Raw genomic sequence first — 25,280 nt, 5'->3', positions numbered from 1 at the left:
ACAGAGCAATATTCCATCAGACTCTCAAAGAGCTGACGCGAGAATGCAGATGACAAGAAACCTCAATGACACACAGAGGGATAAAACATTTTTCTGTGTAGGCATCATATCCTAAATGTTATCAAACTGACTCCAGACAGTTAACAGAAAACCGAATGGAAAATAAAGTGGAGAAAACACATGGGCAGTTTAAATTATTTTATTAATAGCAATTCATAGCAACTCTAACTGCAAAGGGGATATCTTATATGTGTAAATATAGGTCTCATTACAAGACAACCTCACTTTTTCAAACGTAATTGCATGCTATATCGCATGTATGTATCCATAACTCAGCTGGTCATGGCTTCATATGGTTCTTTCTCTGCATGGTTCTTTCTTTTAGTAAATGTCCTCTTTATTTTTGCACAACTCGGTTACATCACGGAGTCAGACTGAGTCCTTTCCCGTGGCTTTACTGACTATCACACATCCACAATCAAGCTCTGCTGAAGTGTGACAAATGGAGTCATTGTCTCACTCAGCATGCAGACTCTGATTTCTTCCCGCTACATTCATCCCCATTTGTAAGCGTATTAAGAGAAGAGAAAGGAGAGCGGGAGCACCGGGCTCAGGCTTTTATTAGCGAAAGGCCTTCATCTGGAAGATGAAGTTTCCACTGCGTCGTCTAATTTAAGGTGTTTTTTTTGTTTTGTTTTTTTCATTGGTGAAAAGAAACAGAAATAGTCTAGTTGAAAATGAAAATCCAATCCAGGTGATCTAACTTTGGACTATGAAGAAAAACATCATAAAACAATCTATGAATAGCACATCTAAAATGAAACATCACACCTCTCTTTGCTAATCGAATAAACGCCCTCTATTTTAAAGTTATGCTTAAAACTGTATGTTATGCACCAAGAGTAAAGTAAATATAAAAGTGAGAAAAACTTAGGTAGAGGTCGGGGATCAAAGGGCACGTCTAACCTAGAAAGACATCTCCATAGCCCACCGCCCCCGCCTTCTTGTCCCCAGCCTCATCCACCAGTTCGGGGAAGTGCGCGCCGACGCACACGTTGACAGCCTCCCTGACTTCTGCCGGCAGGGACCTCAGCTTCTGAGCGTGCTCCGTCAGGGCCTCTTGATTGAGCTGTGGAGACAGGGGCCACAGGTTAGTTAGACAATTATCGAAAAGACGAGCAGACATTTTCGCCGTTGACGCTCCTTTCAGCGGCTGCTTATCATGATGGATCGTGGATTTCTGTGTTGGTACGGGTCAAAAATAAAGATTACTGCTCACCTTAAGCCGGGGAACTGGCCTGAACCCAATGGCATGGATTGATTTTAAATAACTTGATCACAAGCTACTTTAACTAAAGCACGAGTAAGGATTTTTTTTAGACAGGTGGAAATTCTCCTGTAAAAGGGCAAATATCTTGATTCTCAGTCAATAATGGTGAATACAGTTGCATATTCACAGATCAGGCATAATATTATGACCACCTAATGCCCAATATTATGTAGGTCTCCTCATCAGAGAATGGACATGGCCTTCTGAGGGTGTCCTGTGTTAGTGGGGGTCTTTGGGGTTGAGGGTTGGAGCCTCTTTGGACCAGCCCCTTTGTTTTTTAAGCCTTTCTTAATTCCTCCCACCACTTCTCACAACATATATATATATTTTAAAAAAAATGCAATTGTAAGCTAATACTACTGGTGAGACATAAAAACTCTCCGTCCATCAATCTGGCATCTCACACCTCCTCCTTCAGTGTCCGCTGCCAAGAGTTCACCAATTCAAAGGAAAGCATTGTCATTCAAAACGCTCTGACATCATTTACGGTGGTGAGAGTTTGGTCGGTTTGTTTCTCAATCGCCTGAGCTGGACGTGCCACGCCGCAGCATCGCGCACACTCGCTGAATGGACAGATGGCCACTGTTGACAGTGTGTCTGCTGTTGGCATAGTTTAGTTTGGATTGTAGATGTCAGTAAGTGAATGTGTGTAGTAAAATTTGAGAATTTGTGCTTGAAGAAGGAGACAAAAAGCTCTTTGGTTTAAGGTGATGCAATGTCACTTACACGTCCAAATGTCAGGTCCTAAAGTTTCCCAGCAGATCACTGTATTGTCACAAGATGCTATTTACTTCTCCTGTCAGTGTTTATAATGTTAAGCCAGATCTGCGTAAATCTGGTTGAAGAAATATTGTTCATGTACCAGTGTGTGTTAGTTTGTGCTTGACTGTGTACCTGATTAGTGAGGCTCTTGATTTCTTCCAGTGTAGCAGCCTGCTTTTTCATCAGGGCCTCTTGTTGTGGACTGTAATCTGAAGACTGTAACAAAACAATTAAGTGAAAAACATGTTGCTACTGAAAAACACTATTGATTTGTGGTTTCGAACCTGTGTGTGCCTTTGTGCAAGTGGTATCAAGTGAGAGACGCGAAGGCTGTTTGCATGTCTATAAACACTTCATCTGCTCATGTTCCTCCCTGCGCGCGTATGTGCACCTACCCACGGGATGCAACCTGAGACAGAGCGGATCAATACGGTTAAGTCGCAGGTCGGACCTGGACGCGGCCCTTTGTTGCACTCTGGTATTCAATACTGAGGCTGCGCTGATTAAACAAGTGATTGCTTTGTGAACGGTTGCGGTAATTAATGGGGAAATGGTGATTAAGTAGATCAACGTGAGCTGCGGCGGTGGGGTCCGCCCTAACACGTTGAGTGGATGGGAAAAGGTCTGAGCAAAATGGCAGGTTCTTTAACCCAAATACAACAAGTCTGAATTGTGATGAGTCGAAGGAGGAACAGAGCAGAGCTCAGTGAGTCATCGGCCACACATGGATTAGCCCACTCCTTGTAAACAGCCTCTGAGTAATGGACAGGCCCGGCCTATGGTCAGGGCCTGCTGCACTTTACTGAAAGGCTGTGTGTGTGCGTGCGTGTGTGGGAGGGGGTCTAATTGGGTGTTCACATGTATGTGAGTGTACTCACAGTTCAACAATGTGTGTTTGTACCTGTAAGCAACATGTAAGTGGACTGTATATGCATGCAAATGCATAGAGCAAAAGAGCTGGAACATGCCTATGGTAATATTATTTCTGTGTTTTTATCAAATCTTTAGACGCCGCGTAACCATGGTTACGTCGTTAAATACAGGATATGCTGAACACACAGCTGTGAGCTGTTAATGGTACTCTGTTACACGGGATACATGTCAGTGAGCAGCTTCAGAATTTATTGTGAGTTGCTGAATCCTTTGAAGCCATAGTTCAACATTTTGGGAAATACACTCATTTGCTGTCTTGCTGAGTAATGGCAGGGACACACACAGGAACTGCTGAGCTGATTACGAATCACGCAGCCACCTCCTGGGCTGAAAAAGGAAGCCAGCACAGAAGTGCCAAAAACACTTCTTCCACTGAACACGTGAGGCTGGCTTAAAAGTGAGTCAGTCCCTATAAACCCTAATGTTGAAACGCTCAGTTATGCGGAAGGATTATTGTACAGGTTGATATGCGGCACCACATCTCTTATAAATCATATTAAGGCTTAAGAGCATGGCTGCTTTGACTAAAAGCTGTCACAGATCTGCCAGCGAAGGCATCACCTGTCTACCTCAACGTCTCTGTCTTTTCCTCTTATTTGAATTAGCAGCCACTGAAAAGATGGCGATGGCCAACATCACCACACTGAGCTTCAGAATTGCTCCTCAAGAAACCCATGAACTTGTCCACTATTAAATACAGTCCTCGCTATGAAAATGATTTGGATGTAACAACAGACTGAACCAAGTTGGGTTGCTTGTCCTCTGGCTTTGGTTGGAAGGCGTTTAGAAATGGGAGGCAAAGGCATGTATGATGAAAGATTTATGACCTACACTGGCTACAATTGATGCAAAGGTTAATTAATTAAAACTGAAGTTAGTTTTGTGTCAAAAATGTTCCTTTTTTTTTGCTGTTGAGGGAAAACAGTGCAAGCTGTTGCAACCTATGTTCAGTGTATATATAACATTTAACATTCTTGGATTCCCAGTGTTATCCACTCCCAGAGTTCACGTCTTTCCTGGTCAACAGTGTGTTGTCAAGTGCATGGAGAGCCACTGTAAAAGTGGAGATTGTGGTTTGTCCTAAAAGTCAAAAACCTCAACAGTAATAATAACAACAAAATACTGACTTGGAAGAATCTTTCATAAGTCCTTGATATTCACAGGCAGAACACAATGACCATTTCTAAAGCATGTGCTGCAGTGGACAACAATGAATAGTAGGGGAGGCACACATTTCACCTTCTTTTGAAAAATACCAATGACATATAGTCCTTACTGGACACCATATTGTCGGATCTTTGTGCTCCATCACTACAATCAAAGACTTTGCAAATGGGTAGCAGCAACGTTTGTACATTATGTGTTCAGCCTTTGTTGGTTTTAGCCAGTCATGAGGTTTGTGTGAAGCCTTGGGTACAACACAACTCACATAAATCTACACTAACTGAATGAATCCATACCGGTTTTGTACCGTTGTGAGTTATGTTATCTTCTTTTGTCGGTAGCTTCCAGGCTGCAGCTTCACGTTTAGTCTACAAATTGGTATAAATCTACCGATTTAGCCCTCAGCAGGATATTTCCTGAAGTGAAAGTCAAATTATTTCTTTCATTTCCTTATTATGTTAAAAATAAACTTTATATCTCGTGTTTTTAGTGAGTTTGAAGAAATGTTCTGTACTTACTGCACCATCGGGATGACTGGCCTCGTCCAACAGCTCAGTGCTCGCTGCCTTTTTCAGCCTAAATGTAGATAATTATTGTCAATTAGACCTCTTGGACATGATGTTTAAACTTCACCAAATCACACCAGGCTGAACATGCAGCGCCATGTGACGGGGGGGGGTGGGGGTGTGGGTTGGTGGGTGTGGGAGGTGGGCAGGGGGTAAGAAGCTGGGCTGCTTTTCATCATTTTTATTTTCATATTTATTTTCATTATGGACCATTCAATGTGACAAACACATAAAGCAACCAAAGGCCAGAAACTCACTTTGACTTCTCTGTGGATGAACCTTTTGAGAGCGCTTTCTTCTTATTTTCTTTGGCTTCGCTGCAAAACAAGGCACAGACAGCTGGCGTGGGTATATATAAAAAAAAAAAAAAAATGAAAATGAAAAATGACCCCATGAACAACCTTTTTCCTTTAATCAAGAGTTGCAGGGCTGTGTGTGTCTGATGTGACCTTATCTTTACAATGAAAGGAAGGCTTAAATGCAATGTTATAATGTGTGGACAGGTAGATGATCCGGGCTGCCTTTGCCTCCCCACCGCTGTTTAAACACCTGCTGGATAATGGCTGTCCTGAGATAACCATCTGCCAGCTGGGGACTTGGGATAACACACACAGACGTACAAAAAAAAACCCATAAGCCGGCCCAGCGCATTGGAAGACCCGCATGCTGGGGTGATTCATTCATTATCGGAGGTATTCTCTCTGCGAAATGTCAAATGTTTCACCTCGAATGACATACACACAAAGAGTGTCACACCAAACTCTCACGGCACAGATTGAAAAGACTCAGCAAAGCCTTGTGTGCTCTCGTGTACGAATCTTGTCCCAAATGTGTTGCATGCGTGCTCACACCTCTCCAGGCTCTTCAGTTCACCGGAGTGTCTCTCTGTGGCCATCTCCAACAGTTTGGCCAGTCTCTGTCAAAACACAATAAGGAAATGGCACCATCACAGTCAAGATAAAGCTCTAAATGTGACTCCAGCAGCTTTAAATAACAATGTACTGAAAACAGCTCTCGGCCCAAAACCTGTGCGCAAGATACTTCACTCCAAAACACTTTGCCTCGTCTCTTGATGTGGCAGCCATTCAACACTTACCTTGCTGAACCTTATATCGATTCAGACTTACGCTAAGAGCACCTCAGTCTATAATGAATACATTGGAGCCTCTGAAGTGCGCGAACCCAGATACCCAGCAAAGCGCGCTAAAACGAGGTGCTCTGTGAGAATAGTGGCTGCATTCTGAACTATGGTAATGAATCCTATTTTTGGGGCGAGTCATTAAATAGAATAAAGACAGCCGAGAGCTGAGTGTCAGGAGAGTGGTGGCTGGACGAGGAGCGCATAAAACAGCTACATCAGAACAGAGAGCAGATTTTGTCTTTCAAGTACCAATTTAACAAAAAAAAAAAAAAAAAGTCCATATATAGATTCACACCCTACGTTAGAGAAAAATATGGTCAATAGCAGGCAGCTCCAAATCACCCAACTTCACAACTGGCAACAATTCAACGATTCATGCCACTTTATTGTAAAACTTTATTGTAGTGTTAATACTACTAGTGATAATTTAAACATGTAATAAACTATTTAAATGTACATTTAAGAATACATGTCTATAAACCATTTATTAACACACTTAGTAACTATTTGTACATGTGTAAATAATATAACCTGTAAACATACATTTAAATAGTTTATTCATCATTTACTTACATTTTCTAAGTCTAAATTTCTAAACCTTAGAATGAATAACTTGAATAATTGGTTTGTAAATACTAATGTCTATTAGTGATGCTTTATATAAATTGACAGAGTGCTGTTATCATAAAGTGCTATTTCTGATGAATTTAAGTTTGAAACTATCGTATTTACTTGACTTTGTCAGTCTGCTGTTTGGTGTCGGGCAAGTGCGTACAGCACAGTACGTTTTATTTGGATAGAAAATGCTACGACTTGGAAATGAATGAGTTCAGAAAATCAAAATGAAAAACTCAGAAGTTAAAAAAAATACCACAGAGCTGAGCGGAGTTCAAGCCGATTTCGCATGATGTCGGCGTTTTAAATCAGTTTTCTGCAGCAACATTCTCAGTATTCTAGTACAGGTACAGTCAAGTACAGACTGAGCCGAGGGCAGAAATAAAAGTTACAGATGTAACTTGGGTTCTTTGAATTCACTAAAAAACGATGAATGGGAAAACACTGGTTTACATTGGTATGGCTATTCTTCATCCTTCTGAAAGATGAGGCTGTATATGTACGTCACATGAATGCGTCGGCACTGTTTGTGTATTTACTCCCACTTCAAGAAGGGTTTCTGCACCATAGATTTAATTTAACAATATTAACTTTATTGCATCTTTATATATATATATATATATATATATATATATATATATATATATATATATATATATATATATATTATATTTATATAGTTTTCCTTTGACCACAGACTTCTCATTTGCTCATTTTAGAGATGAATACATGTGACCAACCTCTGTTGCAAATTGCTCCTTCTTCTTCTTCATGTGATCGCACTGGTCGGTCCACAGAGCCTGTAGCTCAACCTGCATTTTCTCCTTCTGCTCCTGCACCCGCTCTGTTTTCGCGCTGGAGTCTGAGCTGTTTCCTTCTCCCCTGACGGACACATAAGATGGTACAACAACGTACCGTAAGGAGAACACAATGTAGCGAATAACTACCATAACACTTCCAAGTACAAAATGTAGCATTCAGCCATGTGCTCACTGGAAGTATTACACAGGAATGCTCACTGGGCCTTTAATAACATATGGATTGCTTGAAACACAAAACACACTGCAGCCCTTCCAGCTGTTTTTCTTGGCCACTAATATTCTGCTCCAGATTAAAAAAAAACAAAACTCCTGAGTTTCCAAATATTCTACATGCTCCTAAATATAATCTGGCTAATGACACTGACCACAAAGAACTTCGTTAGTGGGTTCATTTCAATATTCTGCCATATTTCTGTAAAAACTGAAAAGCATGAAAATTAAATCTCCTTACTCCTTTTTCTTCAGCGAGGTCTTCTTCTTGATGGCCTTGAAGGAGTCAGAGTATTTCTGAATCAGGTCCTCTCCCTTTTTCTGATACTTCTTTTCTGCTTCTTTCATCTCTCTCTCCTGTCGCTTGACGACCTTCAGATAGTTCTTGTGCTGTGTCAGTTGTTCAATAGTCACAGTCGAAGGCTCTGCAGCAGACACACAAAGAGCCATGTTTTCAGAGTCTTCCTACTTCCCAGCACTGGATATGCACTTCAGAGTGATATATTCAGCAAATAATGATAATAATACCTCTGTATTGTTTTGGTTCACTGAGAGAGACCTTTTAGCTACAGTGTATTGACAGAAGGGAAACTGCGATGAGTGCAGGATGTAAAGTGCTTCAGGGTTACCTTCGGAGCACGTCACCGCTTCAGGTGAGTCCCCTGATCCTGCAGACTCGGCCGGTGCAGCAGGCTCTTCCGTGGCAGGCTCCTCTTTCGCAGGCTCTTCAGCCGCTGCCTCTTCAGCCGCTGCCTCTTCTGCAGTGGGCTCTTCAGGAGCCCCTTCCTCAGCAGCACTTACGACATCTGTCGCTTCTTTGTTTTCTGGTTCAGACTGAGGCTTTGCACCGGAGTCGGGGCCCGACTCTTCTTTGGGTTCAGGGGCTGCCTCTGTCCCAGTTGCCACCGCCTTGGGTGCTGCTTCTTCAGCAGGGGTCTCGGGAGGCTCGGCCTCAGGTTGCGAAGCATCGTTTTCTGCATTAGCCTCCGGCGTAGACTGGGACGGCTGCTCAGCCGAGGCCTTTTCTAGGAGAGTCAGGACGTTCAGAGAGCTTCTACACTCAGACATGTTAAAGATAAGAATCTTTAATAAATAATTTAAATGTGACGTTCATTACCTGCAGCGGGGGCCTCGTCCTCCTTTGCTTTGTCTGTAGCAGGTTGGACCACAAGGGGTAACTCATATTGACAAACGTAGTCTGAAGATGACTGCAGTAAAAAAAAAAAAGAAAGAAAAAAGATAGCACAGCTAGGACGTTAGCGCTGTTAATTTTTTTACTGGAAATCTGGAGACAGGCAATTATTATTATTATTTTTTTTTTTACCTCTTTGGGGGTCTTTGTTGTCTTCTCTGTGCCCTTTGTTGGATTAAATAAAGCATCTGTGAAATCTGAGGAGAAATGAATTACATCAGCGTGCAAGGCAGAAATACTTCATACAATATATATATATATATATATATATACAAAACTAATCCAAATACAGCCTAAATCAGCCTTGTCCCTCACTGTCCCTCTGGCAACATGGATTCAGTTGCCGAGGAGGTTTTATTCTTTTGCCACAGCACAAAGTGAAAAGTTAAGCACCTGCGAAGGCAGCGGGGATGTAGTCCTTGACCTCGATGTACACAAAGAGAGCAGGCAGAGTGAGAGGCATGTTGCTCTCACTGCGCAGGCAGATGTGATGGAAGCCTGCAGGGCATAAACAAAAAAACCTTGGTGAATTAAAAACTAGGCAGCAGCTCCTCTGATCCAGAAGCTGGCTGAAACAGGTTAGCAAGTACTCGGAGGCCTTGAATGACTCAGTGCTTTAAATTATGGAGATTAGATTAAGCATAAAACGTTACTGTTTTTTGTTTTTTTTTTGTTTTTCTTTCCTCGCTGACCTGACTGAACGGCATCGACAGGGATGATTCTGTGTCCCAAGAATTTGCCGTTTTCTTCGTGGACCACGATTCTCAGAGCAGCCATTTCTGGGAGCAGAATCTAACCATGATAACAACAACAAATACATTAAGACCAAAAGCAGCAGCTCATCAGGTTACAATCACTGAGCTCACGCGAACCCAATCACCCTCATACTGTTTGTGTTCGTACATGTTTGATGCTGTTTAGCGATTCAACACGCACCTTCTCAAAAACAAAAGGCTCCTCATTCCATACTGGGTTAATGGCGTTGGGTGTGGGGGACCACTTGGTGCGAAATTTCTTCTTGGGGTCTCCCGGCAGCCCAATCACCTCCACCTCAACCCCCGTTCTCACGTTTTTGTCAGAAAGAAACTGCCCCGAATAGATCTGGTGAGAGGAGCGAGGGTAATGCGATGACATTCATGCACAAAGTGGTTAACAGTATTGATGTGTGCCGCTGAGTCTATTCATGTTGACGTACATGGGGGCTATCCAAACAGTGGATACAAATAAAGCTCGGGTTCTCATTCATGCAGAGCCAACTGAATACCAGGAACTGTGTTTGAGTCACAGCTGGAAGCTCGTATTATCACAGACTCCACATCCAAACTGCCTCCAAAGTACAACGCGCACCAACTTCCCTGGGCTTCTGAGGCTAATTTATTGCTCAGTTTAGAGCAGTAATACCAGCTACTGTATACACATCTTGCAAAGCAATATCATAACATGTTAAAATTAAATTGTTTGCTTTGTGTTTGCAGTTCGCCATGGTGATATTGCAGCGGTGGCAACAAGGCCGTGAACCTGCCTTTATGGTCAGCGTGCTTGCTACAACGGTGTCCAGCCTGTCGCAGAAAGGATCAAACTTCTTGTCACTGCGACGCATCACGTCATGCTTGAGCAGGTAGCCCGTTCTGCCGTTGAACTCGAACAGAGCCAGGTTCAGCTGCATGGGGAAATCTGAAAATAGACACAAACAGCCCTTTCATGCTGCCTCTCTTCAGCTGGAGGAGGCGCGGCAGAGCATTTGGGATGCAGAGCACAGCTGAGGCCTGCGCGGCGCAGAGAGGTGCAACACTGACCTGCTGTGGTAAAAATCAGAAGCTCAGCTTTTTTTAATGAATACATGACTGAATAAAAAGACGCAGGATACGTCGACCGTGTCAGAGGATTAAGATTAAATAAGAACTGCGAGTAGTTCGTGTAGTGGAACATGTGATATGTCTGAGTGGCTTTCCAGTATTTTTCAGTGCCACTTTTACCCATCGTCTGGTAGTTGAGCGCCACCATCTGGCAGCCGACGTTCCAGAAAGGCTGGGGGCTGTAGTTGGATGAGTCCATTCTTGTTCCTTTGGGGTAAATCCTGCTCATCTGCCTCTTGTTGTATCTGAGAGAGATGATTTAGGCCACATACATATATATCTCAGTGTCTGTATGTTTCTCTGTATTCTCCTGAGTACACTAAAAAAATCCAGCAGTCCTGTCACAATTTAACTGTCACTTTTAAAAAAATAAAATAAAACATTTTGCAAAGGATACTCGACAAATTCAACAGCAGTCTTGGCAATCATCGCCTCCCCTTTGGTCTCCACAAAAGATGAGATGACGTAACTCTTGTTTTTCTCTGGAGATAGATAAGAATGGGAGGAAGAATTGCATAACTCTCGCCAGGTTTGATGTGTTTACCGGCCCGCAAGTAAGTTTAAACGTTTGGGTCACAGACATACTTTTAGCATTGTCGAAAGAGATGAATTTGTTGGGCTGGATGTAGTTAACCAGAGAGGACATTGCCTCGTACGCTGTTACTTCTTGTCCAGCTGTGCCCTGTGGGGGATTGACAGGAAGTTAGATGATGTTTGGACTCTTCTGACTGGATACAGATGATGTCAGTCAATAAAACTGTCATCACGGCCGTCATCATTTACCTCATCTGAAGTCTTCATTTTCTCCTCGTCCTGTTCCTCTGTGTCTTCTTGCTCCTCTATGTCCTCCACAGCTGCGTCCCCCTCTGGTTCGACATACGAGCAAAATGTCAGTGGCACCTAGGAGTTATAAACCTGACCTATTTTTGGAGAACGATTTGCCCCGGGATTTGTCACCTTGGTTCTCTTGGGGGCTGGATGCTGGGTTGGCAGCATCCTGAGGAGGGGCGTTAGGATCCTGGGCAGGTGCGGCCGTGGGTGCAGCCTGCTCAGTGGCTGCCGCGTTGTTTTTTTTATTCTGAGCCGGCTTCTCGTGGCTGCCCTTTTTGTTCTTGATGAGGATCTTACCCATGAGCTCAGACGGGCTGGGGATCTGCTGCCCTGGCTTCAGCTAGATGTTCGATGCAGATACAAAAAGTAGATACAAACTCATTTGTGGTTCAATTGTGACATGAGATTTCATTTTCTCGACAGCACATGCTATTGGTTAGATTTCTGAAAGGCATTTACATAAAGGCTTTAAAATGATGTGTAGCAGGTATAATGATCGTACTTTAGCCTGTTAGCATTACTGAGTACTACTGAACTCAGCTGAGTCTGATGCAAATGACATTAACTTTGTTAACTTTTTGTTTAAAAAAAAAATGGGCAGAGTAAAATTTGACTTTTAGAAGAAAGGTCAAAAAGCCTTTATATTTTATCTTCGAAGGACCTGGACCAGGATCTTCTGCAAAATCTAAGGAATAATAAAGACATTTCACACACACACAAAAGGTTAAATTCAGGTTTTAAGGAAGTTTCACTCTGGAATGAATAAAATTTAGGAAATAATCATTTCCTATTGAAAGTATATGGAGATAAATGTTATGTACTTCTACACTGGTTAAAAAAAGCATCAAAGGAAACGTCTCACGGCCTTGGCATTTTTTAAATTCTTATGTCTCCGACGTAATCTAAGAGTTAAACACATGCTCCCTCTGTCTCAGGGACACAAACACACAGACACGGCTGAGAGTTGAACAGATATCTGTTGATTATATAAATCACCGATTAGTTATGGGAGTCTGTGAAGGTCTTGTCTGGCGAAGATAAGGAAGAGAACAACTCGGTCTTCGCCGTTTGTCATCTTTATGCTAGACCGTGAAACTGAGTCACACAGAAAAACATGAGCACCTGCGGCTAATTTATCAGTCTAAGTGTTCTGTTTAACAAAATATATAAATAAACTTTATCTCACTATCATTTTGACAGCAGGCTGATTTGCAGTGGTGTACTCACAGGGTATTTCTCCAGGGGCTCTGTTAGCAAGGCATCACCAAATATGGTTTTGCAGTAGTTGGCCATCTTTTCCTGCTGTTTCACCCTGGAACAAATCCGAGCAACACCTGTTACTATCCACTGCCAGATCAAAATGTCCAGTTACATCTTCAGTATGTTCCAACAGCATTATCCCATGTGGGATAATGGCATCAGAACCTCATTATATTGTGCAAACCGCATTACACACGGCATGACTTTGTGTTTAAGCTCAGCTCTTACGAGTCAACGTGGTTCTCAAATGAGAGGATGACGGGGTACTGTGAGGTCTTGAAGGCGCTCTCGGCGATAGCCTCTATCACGTCCTGTTACATGTCACAAAAGACAAATTGTTTTTTTTTTCATTATTATTATTATGGTTTAACTAGATCTTTATTTATCTCAGACAGCAACAAACATGAGCCCAGTGAAATTGCAGATACACAAAAAGTGGAGATCAACACAGCTGGACAGAAATGGCTACTTTTTGAAAAAAAAAAAAAAAGTGAACGAGCTTGAAGTCAGTTCCAAAACAAGCACATCCAGAGGCTGACTGTAAACTGAAGTGAGGTGTTGAGTCCAGGCCTCTGGGACTGTGGTGCTTCGGCTGCCCTTAAATGGAAGTGTTCAGTGTGGGGGCAGAGGGTGTGAAGGGGCCGACTGCTCCGCTGTGTGTGTGTGTGTGCATGTTTTTGTGTGTTACTGCGTGCTCTGGAGCCTTTACACACTTTTGGACTTTGTGCATCTAAGCATGAATAAATGGTGGCAAGGGAATCCACAGGCCTGTCACGATACATTTTCACACCCAGTGTCAACGTGAACAGCTTCTGGAAGTGCAAAGGAGGAGACGCTACGTATACCCAAACAACGTAGGCCGGCAGGAAATTGTGGCCCTTTGCTTGTATAGATACATGAATCTACGTATACGTGAATAATTCAAAGTGACTACCTTGAAAAGGATCTCAGTGGTCATAGTGAAGCCGTGAGTAATGATGGGCTCTTCATCTGGAGGTTTACCCTTCCAGCAGTCCAGCTCCAGACACCGGCAGCCAGACAGCAGACACTGACGATACATCTCTGGAGAGGACACGCCAGAGAACTGACCGGCTGCTCACAAAGAGAAACAGAGACGTCAAATACGACCCAAATGCGAGCGGCATCTCGTAGGCTAGAGTCAAAGTGTCGTTTGTGACCTGTCAGGTATGTGTTGTGTGAAGACTTGATGAAGTAGTGGGGTACTGGTTGGGTCATATCCTGGCTCTTGGCCAGCCGGTCCTGCATGACGACCGTGGTCTCCGGACCCATCAAGAAGAATAACATACCTTCAGGAGAAATCAGACCTAGCGACAAAACAGGTAAAAAAAAGTTAAAACAAAAGAACAGAAGCGACATCAAATCCTGCATGTAGCAAACGAATCACAAATGAATCTCACCTCTGTTGGAGTTATTGGACAGCGGTTCATACTTGTCAATCAGAGCTTTGATCTGGTCTTGGCGGAGGCGTGGATACAGCTCCTCGTTGAGCCGAGAGTCCCTCTGTTTCTCATTGAGGAACTTAGTGAAGTTCTCCTTCGTCATGGTGGGTTTGGTGGAGCTGGGGGGCACGACGAGGCGTGAATATCACTTTAGCGTGATGCTGCTCACACATAGACTCTCTACCTGCTATGTGAGGCCATACCAGGCACCCAACACTGACCGAATATGAGGCTTCTCTGGCTTAATGCTATCAAATTAGAACAATAATCCTATTATAGTTGTCAGTATTCATGATATTGATTTTATCTACAGAGTATATTCAACAGTGGTGATAGTATTTTGACTTAAATAATTTAATTTTGGCTAAATTTAGTGAGTATTTTTAATAGACAGAGTAAATCTTTTCAAATGGCAGTCATATATTCTTACATTATTCTTCCTGATTCTAAGAATAACGTATGGTTTAAGCTAAAGTTTGTGTGTCAAATGATAAATCCCATCACAATGACTTTTCTGACGCAACAGAAGGCAAACATCGCATCCCAGAGAGCAACTCACTAGGAAGTAAAGATCTCGTAGATCTCAGGCCGAGGACAGAGATTTGTCAGGAAGGTCTTGAAGGCCGACTCAGTGAACACATCTGGCTTCATGGTGTCATACTGAAACATGAGCACAGATATTTATTCCAAGGGAAGACTGTGCCTGCTGCAAAAACCGAAACTGAAAATCCTGAATTTGTTTCTTGCAGCATCGTAGGCAAGCAGTTTCATTTCCTGACCTTTCCTTTGGGGAGGTGTGCTGATGCCAGTGCACTTTCCACCCTCTTCTTATCCGCAGGGAACATCTTGTAAATGCTGAGAATAAGAAAAATCCGTGAAACATCGAGAAGGCCGCGTGTAAACCAACTAGTGCGTGGTTGTATTGTAAGCAACCTACTTTTTCACTGGGATCTTGCCATCCTTGTTGGTCTGAAGAGAAATCCGGACGTAGCTAAGATTAAATGCACATTGTTTCCATTAGAATAACACGTAGTAATGACACACAATGCAATTAAATGGCATGATGTTCACTCATCCTCTACAAGCTGCTGTGTCATATTACATGAAGTTCACTTACATTTTGTCCAGGAACACTTGTCTGCATGAGTTGTTTCTTGCAGCGTTGTAGGCAATTGTGAGAATGTCGTTTGCCCAGTTCTGATGTGCATTTAATTACAAAAATAACAGGAATACTGGGTCAACCTTTTTGTCAGCCTGAGCTTGAAACATCATCTACAGCTACACACACACACACACACACACACCACTAGAGGGCGGTAATATAGTGGCACCTCAGGAAATGAAAGCACTGAATGTTGCAGCTGAACAAAGCACAATTGTGATTTCATTACAGTTGATTAAATCTGGACGTCGCAGTCATAAAGTCTAATAAAGACTAAAAGGGAGGCACAGAGCTCGCTATTGGAGGAGAAGCAAAGGCTCATTGTGTAATGGCTAATGGCCCGTGGCTGTGTTTGAACAATCAGAGGGGACCAGTGACAGGGAGGAAAGATTGCAAATAGCCAGGCGAAGTGCATGTTGCCAATAAGGCACAGATTGAGTGCGTGTGCAGTGGTTTTTATCACCTGTGTCACTTTCTCCTTAGAGGCGAAGAAGTTATGATAGGTCAGGTTCACCATGTCTGGGCCCGTGACAATGGTCAGGGTTTTGGCAAGATGGTTACTGTCCGGGAAATCCAGGTTGAACACGTTGCGGACCTTAGGGTGCTGGAAAAATCAAAAGGATAAAAGAAAGGTGGATCAGGTGACTTGTTTGTATTTTTGTGAATAAACTACTAAGTTGATTATTGTCTCCGTACGCTTTAAAGGAATCAAAATGTGTAGCACTTATGTGCACCGATTAGACACCTGGAGGCCTCTTGGACAAAGTCAAATACGCTGATCAGGATATGCAAACATATGCATAAACAAGACAACAACAAGACTCACAGCACAAACAGGAGTAAGAAGACGAGTGCGTTAAATGTACCTCCCTGCTCAGGCTACTCTACAATCAGTCTACACTTTATGCTAATTTCAGAGCGGCAGAATTGACGTCAGCACTGGAGTAGCTTTCCCAAAATCTCCTCAGGGCCCAGGAGGAGGATGTTCACCCCATCTGGGATGATGTAGCTCTCCCCAAGGGGAACAGATTTCATATCATACTGCATACTGCAACTCTCTGCGGAGGCCAACGAGGAGCAGAAAAGAACTGGAACTACAACTGTCGGTTTACTAAATACGCGCGCACACCCAAACACACAGCTCACTAAGAAATCTCGTGACTCAGTCTGTGGCGCGGTGTTTATGTTTGTTTGCGCGTCTGTGCATCTGTGTGTTTCAGTGATGGAGGAGTAGTCTGGGTACGCGTGTGCACTGCATGGTTTTGCAATGCAAAAACGCCTCCCATAGCTCACTAATGGGCAAACCGAGGGCATGACGCCGTATTTTCATACTTGCAGAGATTCCTGCCCAGCAAACACATCTGTTGGACCTAATTGGCTCAGATTGCAGGTTGCAAGACATTAAATAATAGTACTCACTTTAGGAAGTTTTGCATATTTTCCTGTTCTGGTGTCTCTGATGGTAGCAACATCCAGGAACGTTGTCTCCTAGAAACAAGAGGCAGAGAATAATCTCCAGCACTGAATTCAACATGTAGGCGCCAGTCCAAATATGGATCGTGATACAAGTCATCCTTTGGCAAAGTGCAACAACTATGGGATCTGGTTTGTTTGTGTGGAGATAGTGTCCACTATCTTAAAACAGCATGTGGAAAGAAATAAGAAGTGCATGAACGGCTTGTAAACCACACATTTGACGTAGATTTCACTGCCTTTCTGATGTGGTGGAAACCAGAGAGAGAACCCCCCAGAGACAGATTGTCATCTCCAATAACTGTATTGTAGTCCAGCTGCCCTGTGCACCAGGATGTAAGCCCACGTCAGTGCCAATCAATAATTTCCACAAGCTTCTGGGACCAGAAGGTGCTCAATGAAATGTTTAGCTGCACCAGAGATTTTGCCAGATCCCACTCACATGCACATTGCCCACACAGTGGAAGTGAATCTGAAAAATTACTACCTTTGTTTGACATAAATCTGTCGGGTGTGGAAATGTTGAATTACTCAGAGTTGGAGCTGCTCATCCCTGGTTTTCCAGACCCTTAATAATGATTGTTAATGTGATTACCTTGCTTTGATTAATCCAGTAGACATAGAAACCTTTGGGATCCATCTTCATGGTGATGGGGACAGTCTTCGTCGAGTCCTTGATGGAGACAAGGGAATTGGCTTTCACACAGTTTGCACATTTATTGAGCTGGAAGCTGTGAAACAAAGCTGCCTAACGCTGATGTGCCGATGCCAAACTAAATCATGGCATTTATTTAAATCAATAAAGAGTGAATTCAGAGATTCAAATGTAGCATTAACAGCTTCAGTGGTTTAAATAGAAGAAAAAACGAAATATGTGTTTAAAATTATGGCTTCACTTATATTTCTCTTCTTTTCACTGATATGTAATAGTTACCATTTGTATTTGTTTTGAATATTCACTCACCTCTGACCACTTGGTGAATCTTTCTCCTTTGACCAGGTAATCTTTGACCTCTGGAGGCTCCAGAAAATATCTTTTCTTATTCATCTTGTCCTTCTGGAGCGGCTTTCCTTTCACTACTATAGCTGCAGCATATCCACCGCCTGAATATCCACCATGGTCCTAGCCATTAACTAACTCCTGCCTCCCATCCTTCCATGTAAAAGGTGCTCTAAACTGGAGTGCGGCTGAGCTGACTGCGCCCAGGACGCACCCCGAGAAATATGCCTTGCAAATTAGGTGGAGAACACAACATGTAATACGAGCAAAGGTGAATGTGTTGCTGCTGAACTGATTTACACTTCAGGATTACATGGTTTATATGAGAAATTAAAGGCTGCAAACTCAGTGAAATTAAATTATCTACGACTCAGATAACAGAAAGGCCTAGTCTGTCCATACAATATGTTTTTTATTATTATTATTTTGATGCCACAACGAGTAGTGTAGGCTATATTGTTTCTGTTGTAAATGCATTCTACAGGAGAAAACTACCATAAAAAGGTGTTGACACTGTTTTAAAGGTTACTCAATTGCGATACGTTTTTTTTTTTATGGCCACAATGTCCACCCTACCTGAACTTGTAGTAGGAAGCAAGTAATAAAATAAAGATTATTGTTTGTTACTTTTGTTCCATGAAAAAAAAGAAGAAAAAAAAGCTGTCGTCCACACCATGCAATTTACATGAACAGCAAATCTAAGTTCTGACTTCATTAATTTATCAAATTATGCCACCGCCACCTGCTCGTGTCACATATTGCTGGAGATGGGACACTCACTGCTGTATCAACAAAAGATGCCCGGTCATTTGGGTATCATTCAAATAAACCGACGGTGTGCATAATATCTAATGCAAACAGTCAGCCAGGGAGGAGAGGAGAGATATCAGGTGAACCACCGCAGGGTCAGTTTATTCAAGATGCTGATGGTTTCAGTGAAAAGCTGCAAGCTACACGTAATCGAGCTACACACAGGATCTTGTCAAACCCACATCTGGTCATCTTACTCACAGTCTCAAACGCTTTCACATATCATGAGCAATCAGCTTTCGGTCAACACGGAGCACTGCTTGTCTCACATCTGTACAGACACCAACAGTCCTCCAAGTGCAACAATGTTCTTTTCCACTTTGTATGGATGTTACAACACAGTTATGCTCGTCGTAAACATGCGGAAATTACCCATGTTAAGCCAGTGTTTGTAGATGTTTGAAATGTATTTTACTTTAAGCCTATTCACTGTCAACATGGATACAACAGTGAAACAATTGAGATTGAGGTAAGTGTACAATAAGTAGTTCATATTTTGTTCTTCAAATTCTAATTAAACTGAATGTTTAATGTTTTTTTTTTTTATTATTCTAAGAGATGAAAAACGGAAAGTGAATTACTTTTGTCTCAATAAATCAACGAACGTACAGGAAGCACTAATTCGCCAATGAGAAACTCGATTGTATGATCCTACCACGTGTTTTCGTTTTAATCGATGACATTTTGCTTTCACATGTTATTGGTCAAATGTTCGGTTTCACCAGACTGCTTTCTTTTAGGACATCCGCACAAAAAAAACGTCTCTCGGTCGCTGTCCTCGGTGCTGAAATGACGCGCTGTGAATGGGCCGGCCAACAGGTGTGAGGTCAAACCCGAAACACAATCAGTCAGATGTGTATTTTATTAAGCATCATATGACTAAACTCCCATCGATATGAATTAATCGCCTATCTGTTTTCTTAATGCACCTGCCATCCTCTCCACTTGGGTGCGCAGCATAATAAAAAACTACTTCACAGCGTCACTTAGAAGTGTGTTCATCCCTGATACAACATCCTGCTCTCCATGTGTGACAGAGGCGTCCTGATGTGAAAGCTTTTTTTTTTTTTTTTTGGTTTCTTCCCGAGCTGCTGCACAGCTGCTGCTTCTTTAAGAGCCACCGCCCGCCCCCTCTCCCGTATTTTTAGCTGAGCCAGCCACTTCATTTGCTGGATAAGACAGACAGTTGTGTACCGTATGATCTCACTTAATCGTTTTTAATAAATGACATCAAATCGCATACTGCGGATTCGCCGTGGGCCTACAGCCAGCTGTTCCTTGGGAATCTCGCGCAGGGCAGACATTTGTCCCGCCGCTGTCGGATGCTGAAACGCGCAGTCAGCCTGTGGATGCTTGATGTCCATTATGAAACGCAGAGCTGCACTGGGTACCGAATATGAGGCGCAGCGCTTCTGAGACCAAATGAATTACAGGGAATCAGTTTAGCTGCAAAAATCCTCCTTCTGTGCGGACGGTTCGAGGTGGCCAAGCATCTTTCTCCTCAGCCCGCTGCTTCCTCTTCTCCTGGACTGTGGATAACAAAAAGCCTTCAAGACGGAGGGGGTGGTGGAGCATCGAGGAAAAAACAGGGGCAATATGAGAGAGCGGGACTTCATGCCCAATATGGAGAGGGGCAAACCTGCTACTTATACGGGGGACAAAAAGGCTAAGATGGCTGCAAAGACTAACAAGAAGTGGGTGAGACTAGCAACAGTTTTTGCATATGTGTTGTCTGTGTCTTTAGCAGCCATTATCCTGGCGATTTACTACAGCCTAATCTGGAAACCAACCAGTTCAACCTCTTCTGCTGGGAAGCCGGGGATGCCTGAAGAGGTCACCCCCACCGCAAACATTTCAACTAACACCACAATCTCCGCAAGCAACAATGTCTCGGAGTGGAACTCTACACAGACAGGGATGCTACCTTTCAACCAGACCACGCAGAGCACAGACCCGCACAGCCAGGCGTTTCGGTGGGAGAGAGCGGCCGTCACCCGGAGTGCCGGAGCAGAAATTGCGCACTCCTCGGAAGAGGAGGAAGAACTCAACGCATCTTTCCACACAAGCACGCAGAAGTCAGACACTTTGGTCAGAGGGACACGCGCGTCTCACTCCCGGGTAAACCAGTACATCCCGCCAAGCACCGGTGACACATTCGAGGACGAGGATGAGAGGGAGACGCACAGGCGAGGCGCGACTGACAACACCGAGCAGGCGGCTGCAGACGCTGCCACTCTCCCTCCGACCTAAGCGGCGCGCCGAGCTGGCCTGAGAAGACCCTGATCTGGCCCCATTCCTGTCACCACGCCGCCCGTATCGAATCCAAGCTCACCCCAAAAAGGAATTTTACATTCTCGGTGCCGCAGGTCGGATAAAACGCAAATCTTCTTCTGTAAACTCATCTTGCAGAGCCCCCTATGGATGCTGAACTGCACACACGAACCGAGACCTTGGCTTTTACGAAAAGAGAAGAACTGTTTTCTTCTCGTGTTTCCCCTTAACTATGCGTTATTTGTTCTTGTCCTAGGCCATGTGTATGCCTTAAATCAATGTGTGTCGAATTTACCTCGGACTGCAGCTGCTGAGGCCACTAACCTGCCTGTTGGCGTGGACAACACTGGTATAGATATTTTGTTAAACTGTTAGGACGCAGGTCCCGGAGATGCTTTTGATTTTGCAGGACATACAATATATGTCTCAAGGGCATATAGCGCTTAACATCACTGCCATTCATCAGCCGGTTTAAAACCACATTATTGCATTTTAACATATAGGCTGTATTTTCTGTCACGGACCAAAAGCTGGATTCCAAGTAGAAGAACCTGCATTATTGAGTTATGCTCAGGTATGTGCATATAACCATGTAAATGTATTGTGTATTTGGTTATGTACATACAGTACAGTATAGGACAGGCATACATCTTTTGGCCTTGATGAACTTTTAGTGTAATTAGAAGATTTTTATTAAAGGTACAGTATGTATAATAGATATAACTATATCACAAATTACAAATAAACATCTTTAGAAAATCGTTAATTTTTATGGTTTTATAATAGTTCTGTGTTAAGTTAAGGAGAATTAATCGTTGACATCATCCTGTACTTTATTTATTCTGAACCACAGTGGGTGATGCAGAGTCAAATAAATTCCTTCCTAACGTTGATGCATTTTGACCGACAAAAGTCTGACGCATTTAAATGAGCATCAGCTTGGTTCAGAGTAAAAAAGAATAATCACTGATTGATACGAAGGCGTAGGTTCAACAGAAGCAACAGCAGTGGTGCTAGCAAAGAGAGGGCTCGGTTGTCAAATTGTGGTGAAGGCCCCTTTCTTTACCTGAGGGAATTGCCCATTGTGTGAAAAAAAAGGGGGCCGTCTGCTTCTCACAGAAACAGAAGCATTCATCCCCCAGTCTGCCACAGTTCAGTCGCTGCAGCTCGCACTGAAACCACTTCACACAGTTACATGTTGCGAACTATGAAAGTGGAAATAAGACCAACCACCCCGCGCGCTCTCTCAGCAGCATGTGAGGGAGGTGTATTGATTTGAGAGCTCTGTTGTTGCACTGTACAAAACAGAAAGGAACACATTACACAATGCCTCTTGGTGCTATTTTGATCCATCTCTCTGTGAAAAGGGATTGTTTGGCTGAAAGGTTTGGTTCTCCGCGCTGGCGGTGACAAGCATCGCTCACTATCACTCTCCCAATAAAAGCACTTGATTTCCGCTGAGCAGCCAGCGCGCTTCGCTGTGATGTAAACGGAGATGACACGGACTGTTGTGATAATGTGACAGATTTTCAGAACCAGTGCCAAAGCATGTGTCTGTTTTGCTGCACAGGAAGCTCGTTCACTAAAGAGGACGGCACAGGGCAAGCAATCCAACAGCAAACCGTGTGTACCGGAAAAATGTAACGCGGAGTGTTCTTAACGCAATCACAGGCCTGTCAGTGCTGCAGTGGCCTCTGTTTATGGGACAGCCTTGACAGATGTGATTTCCCTGCCTCTTATGGCTTCTTGTGATATACGAGGGAGACAATGACTGACCTATTGATGAAAGAGTTCATCCGTGCTGGCAGTTATAGCCCGGAAGCTACATGTGCGTCAGGACATAGCACAGAGCCTCATGAGTCTTGAACCCAGTCAGCCAGCTAGATGATAACATTATCTGATGTGAAAAGGGGGGCAGCGTGGGATTCATTTGTTTTGTGGCTTAAGCCATGCAGCACACTAAAAGCTACGTGACATTTATTAAATCATAAAATCTACACGTATAGCCAGTTGTCACTGTTATCTATGCTGCCTTTTATTCAACAATACATTAGGTTAAATGATGGCAGCTGCTGCCAACTTACTGTCAGATGTCAACTGTGTTATCCATCATAATAAATCTGCAGTGAGAAAACACAAGATAACATATATTAGACGGGACAAGAGCATAAGAAGGATAAAACTGATAAAAAAAATAGCAACTTTCATCTTTCATTCAAGAGAATTTAACTTCAAGACAAATGACCATCTTCAGAGTATGTGCGATGGAGACTTCCTGTTTAGTCGTCACACCGTGTTCTCGTACACACTGGACTGTTTGACTATTGATTTACAAGCTAGAAGTGATGCTGCAAATAATGCTTATACATCACAGCATGTGCATGTGAAAAACACAAGAGGAGTAACCATGAAAAAAACCCAGAAATTTTCCAGAAATGTATTTCCCCCGTCGGGTTTGACATGACACCTCACAAGCAAGAGACCTTTAATACAAAGCTGGAGTTAAACGGCTCTCAATGCATCATTGTCTGAGCAAGGCGCCGCAGCAAAAGTTATGAAATATTAAGATGTTGTCTTGCAGTGGAGGAGAACAATAAGGAGGCAGTGAACAATATCTTTTTCAATTAAGAAAAGGGCAAAAGTGTGTTGTTGGCCTTATAGAACAAAAGTGAAGCCGTGTGCATGGGTTTAATAATAGTGTTGTCTCAGAGCTCAAGAGAAATACGCTGCTGTTGAAATCACTGCTAGCGTAAGCACCGAAACACATCAAATTGGAATACGGGATTTTAAAAGTATCGTCTGCTCCATTTTGGAGCATCAGCCGATTAAATCAGGTCACTGGCTTGAACCCAATTGCTGGCGCACAGTACAACAATACAAAATGTCACTTAATGACAATAGTTTTTATATTAAATCACCTGGGACTATTTCATAAACTCAGAGCTGCGTGTACACTGAGAGGCTTTTGAGTAGATTTATTAGACAGTGTGATGCTGACCTTAGATCAATATGGCAGACAACACATGGTCAGCCAAAGCTTCCTGTCTCCAGGATGAGGGAAAGGAGAAGGTGGAGATCATGTTCTCCTTGGTCGGAGCAGCCGCTGAGGTGCGGTTGTTACATGCTGAACCACAACAGGACTGGGAGGGATGACGCACACGCTCCGTGGGGACTGCCAACCTGTCAGCTTCTGTCAGGGTCACACTTAACCTACATCCATCAAGTGTAATGAAACACCTCAAGAGCCTTGAACTGTTACCTCACTGCGCTTAAGCTATGGAAAAGCGTCACAGACGAGGAACCAAATGAGCTCTCTGTATTTTACCTCAAAGCAATAGTTAGGGAAATGCTCTTCTTTCTTCCAGGCAGGAAGATTAATATCACTCTTATATCTGTCAAGAAGTAATTATAAAGCTGCAGCCTGATAGCTTGACATACTCGACATACAGGCTGTTGAAAGATAACAAAATCCCCAAATCAGCATATCTGAGGTTAACACATTACATCTTGTTTGCTCGATTTGCGCAAAGGGTTGTGGTTTTATGGATGGCGTCGTTTTATTACTTGGCTTGGAGCCCTCTTTGAAACAAGCAGATATCCGAGTAGCGCAGCCGGGACACACGGAAGAACATTAACTGTGTGAAATGACAGCAGATCATTTTTATGTTTCAGCTGAAAACACAATATAACATAATATATGACATGATATGGAAATAAGTGAGATTTAGAGCTGACTACTGACTTGTTTGTCTTGGACAAAGTGAGGTTGATTTCTTAGGCGGAGTAGAAGCTGCTGGATGTGATTTACTGTGCTGATTTACAAGGAAGTGGGACTGATCATAAATGTAGAACTACTGCTTTAACCCAAAGATCACATTGCTATAAAAGGAAACTTTTCTTGGTGAATGAATTTCAAACCAAGCATCAAAATAAAAGCCAGTTGTTGCGCACCGGAACAGGCCTCACCAGCACCTTAATTCAAAGCTGCTTTACCGAACGCTAAGCTCACATTTGATTTTTTCCCCAGGAAAGCAAGCTTCTCTTCACTGCAGAGTGCAGCTGACATAATCCTACACTGCACTTCAATCCTCTAACGCAGCCTACAGGACTTATTTCCATAATATCAACACCCCCACTGTAGTGTACTATTGTGTCAGACCCTTCGAACTATTAGTCCCAACAGCACTAAAGCGTCAGCAATTTAAACAATGGGATTTATAATTTCCTTTGCAGAGATCAAAAACCTTGCGGTTTGTGTTAAAAGCTTTCACTGGAGGGTGTTTTTTCGGTGTGTTTTCAAGGGAAGCGAGGCTGCTGTACACAATGTACAGCAGGGCAGGAGCATGAAAGCCTCAGCGGCAGAAGGCTGCAACGGAGGTAGCTTTGGGAGGAGATAATTAAAATAGTGGCGCCTATGGGAGGT

General features: G+C 43.1%; 1 protein-coding gene across 1 annotated transcript; it reads right to left on the bottom strand.

The window, feature by feature from the left end:
• Nucleotides 1–204: 204 nt before the first annotated feature.
• Nucleotides 205–20,169, bottom strand: plcb2 (phospholipase C, beta 2). The gene is made up of 32 exons (XM_047610978.1): nucleotides 17,741–20,169; nucleotides 17,372–17,449; nucleotides 16,723–16,791; nucleotides 15,767–15,907; nucleotides 15,259–15,338; nucleotides 15,079–15,132; nucleotides 14,921–14,996; nucleotides 14,701–14,801; nucleotides 14,100–14,260; nucleotides 13,860–14,006; nucleotides 13,616–13,773; nucleotides 12,910–12,992; nucleotides 12,649–12,733; nucleotides 11,548–11,761; nucleotides 11,374–11,456; nucleotides 11,176–11,272; nucleotides 10,988–11,072; nucleotides 10,711–10,835; nucleotides 10,257–10,408; nucleotides 9,671–9,835; nucleotides 9,427–9,526; nucleotides 9,128–9,232; nucleotides 8,867–8,931; nucleotides 8,660–8,750; nucleotides 8,172–8,567; nucleotides 7,784–7,967; nucleotides 7,252–7,393; nucleotides 5,607–5,671; nucleotides 5,013–5,072; nucleotides 4,708–4,765; nucleotides 2,225–2,308; nucleotides 205–1,129 (listed from the first exon to the last, which is right to left on the bottom strand). The coding sequence occupies exons 1-32, from the start codon at nucleotides 17,822–17,824 to the stop codon at nucleotides 962–964; spliced, it is 3,756 nt and encodes a 1,251-aa protein (XP_047466934.1). The 5' UTR covers nucleotides 17,825–20,169; the 3' UTR covers nucleotides 205–961.
• Nucleotides 20,170–25,280: the final 5,111 nt, after the last annotated feature.

Source organism: Mugil cephalus, chromosome 17 (assembly GCF_022458985.1).
Source record: "Mugil cephalus isolate CIBA_MC_2020 chromosome 17, CIBA_Mcephalus_1.1, whole genome shotgun sequence".
In the NCBI taxonomy this organism is placed as follows: Eukaryota; Metazoa; Chordata; class Actinopteri; order Mugiliformes; family Mugilidae; genus Mugil; species Mugil cephalus.
This window is presented reverse-complemented; position numbering and strand designations above follow the sequence as displayed.

Excerpts from the sequence above, each read along its gene's own strand:
- plcb2 (XM_047610978.1), bottom strand. The coding sequence starts at position 17,824 with ATGAATAAGAAAAGATATTTTCTGGAGCCTCCAGAGGTCAAAGATTAC. Across the intron at positions 11,073-11,175 it reads CTCTTTCGACAATGCTAAAA|AGAAAAACAAGAGTTACGTC; the intron begins GTATGTCTGTGA and ends ATCTATCTCCAG. Across the intron at positions 1,130-2,224 it reads TCAAGAGCCTCACTAATCAG|CTCAATCAAGAGGCCCTGAC; the intron begins GTACACAGTCAA and ends CTGTCTCCACAG.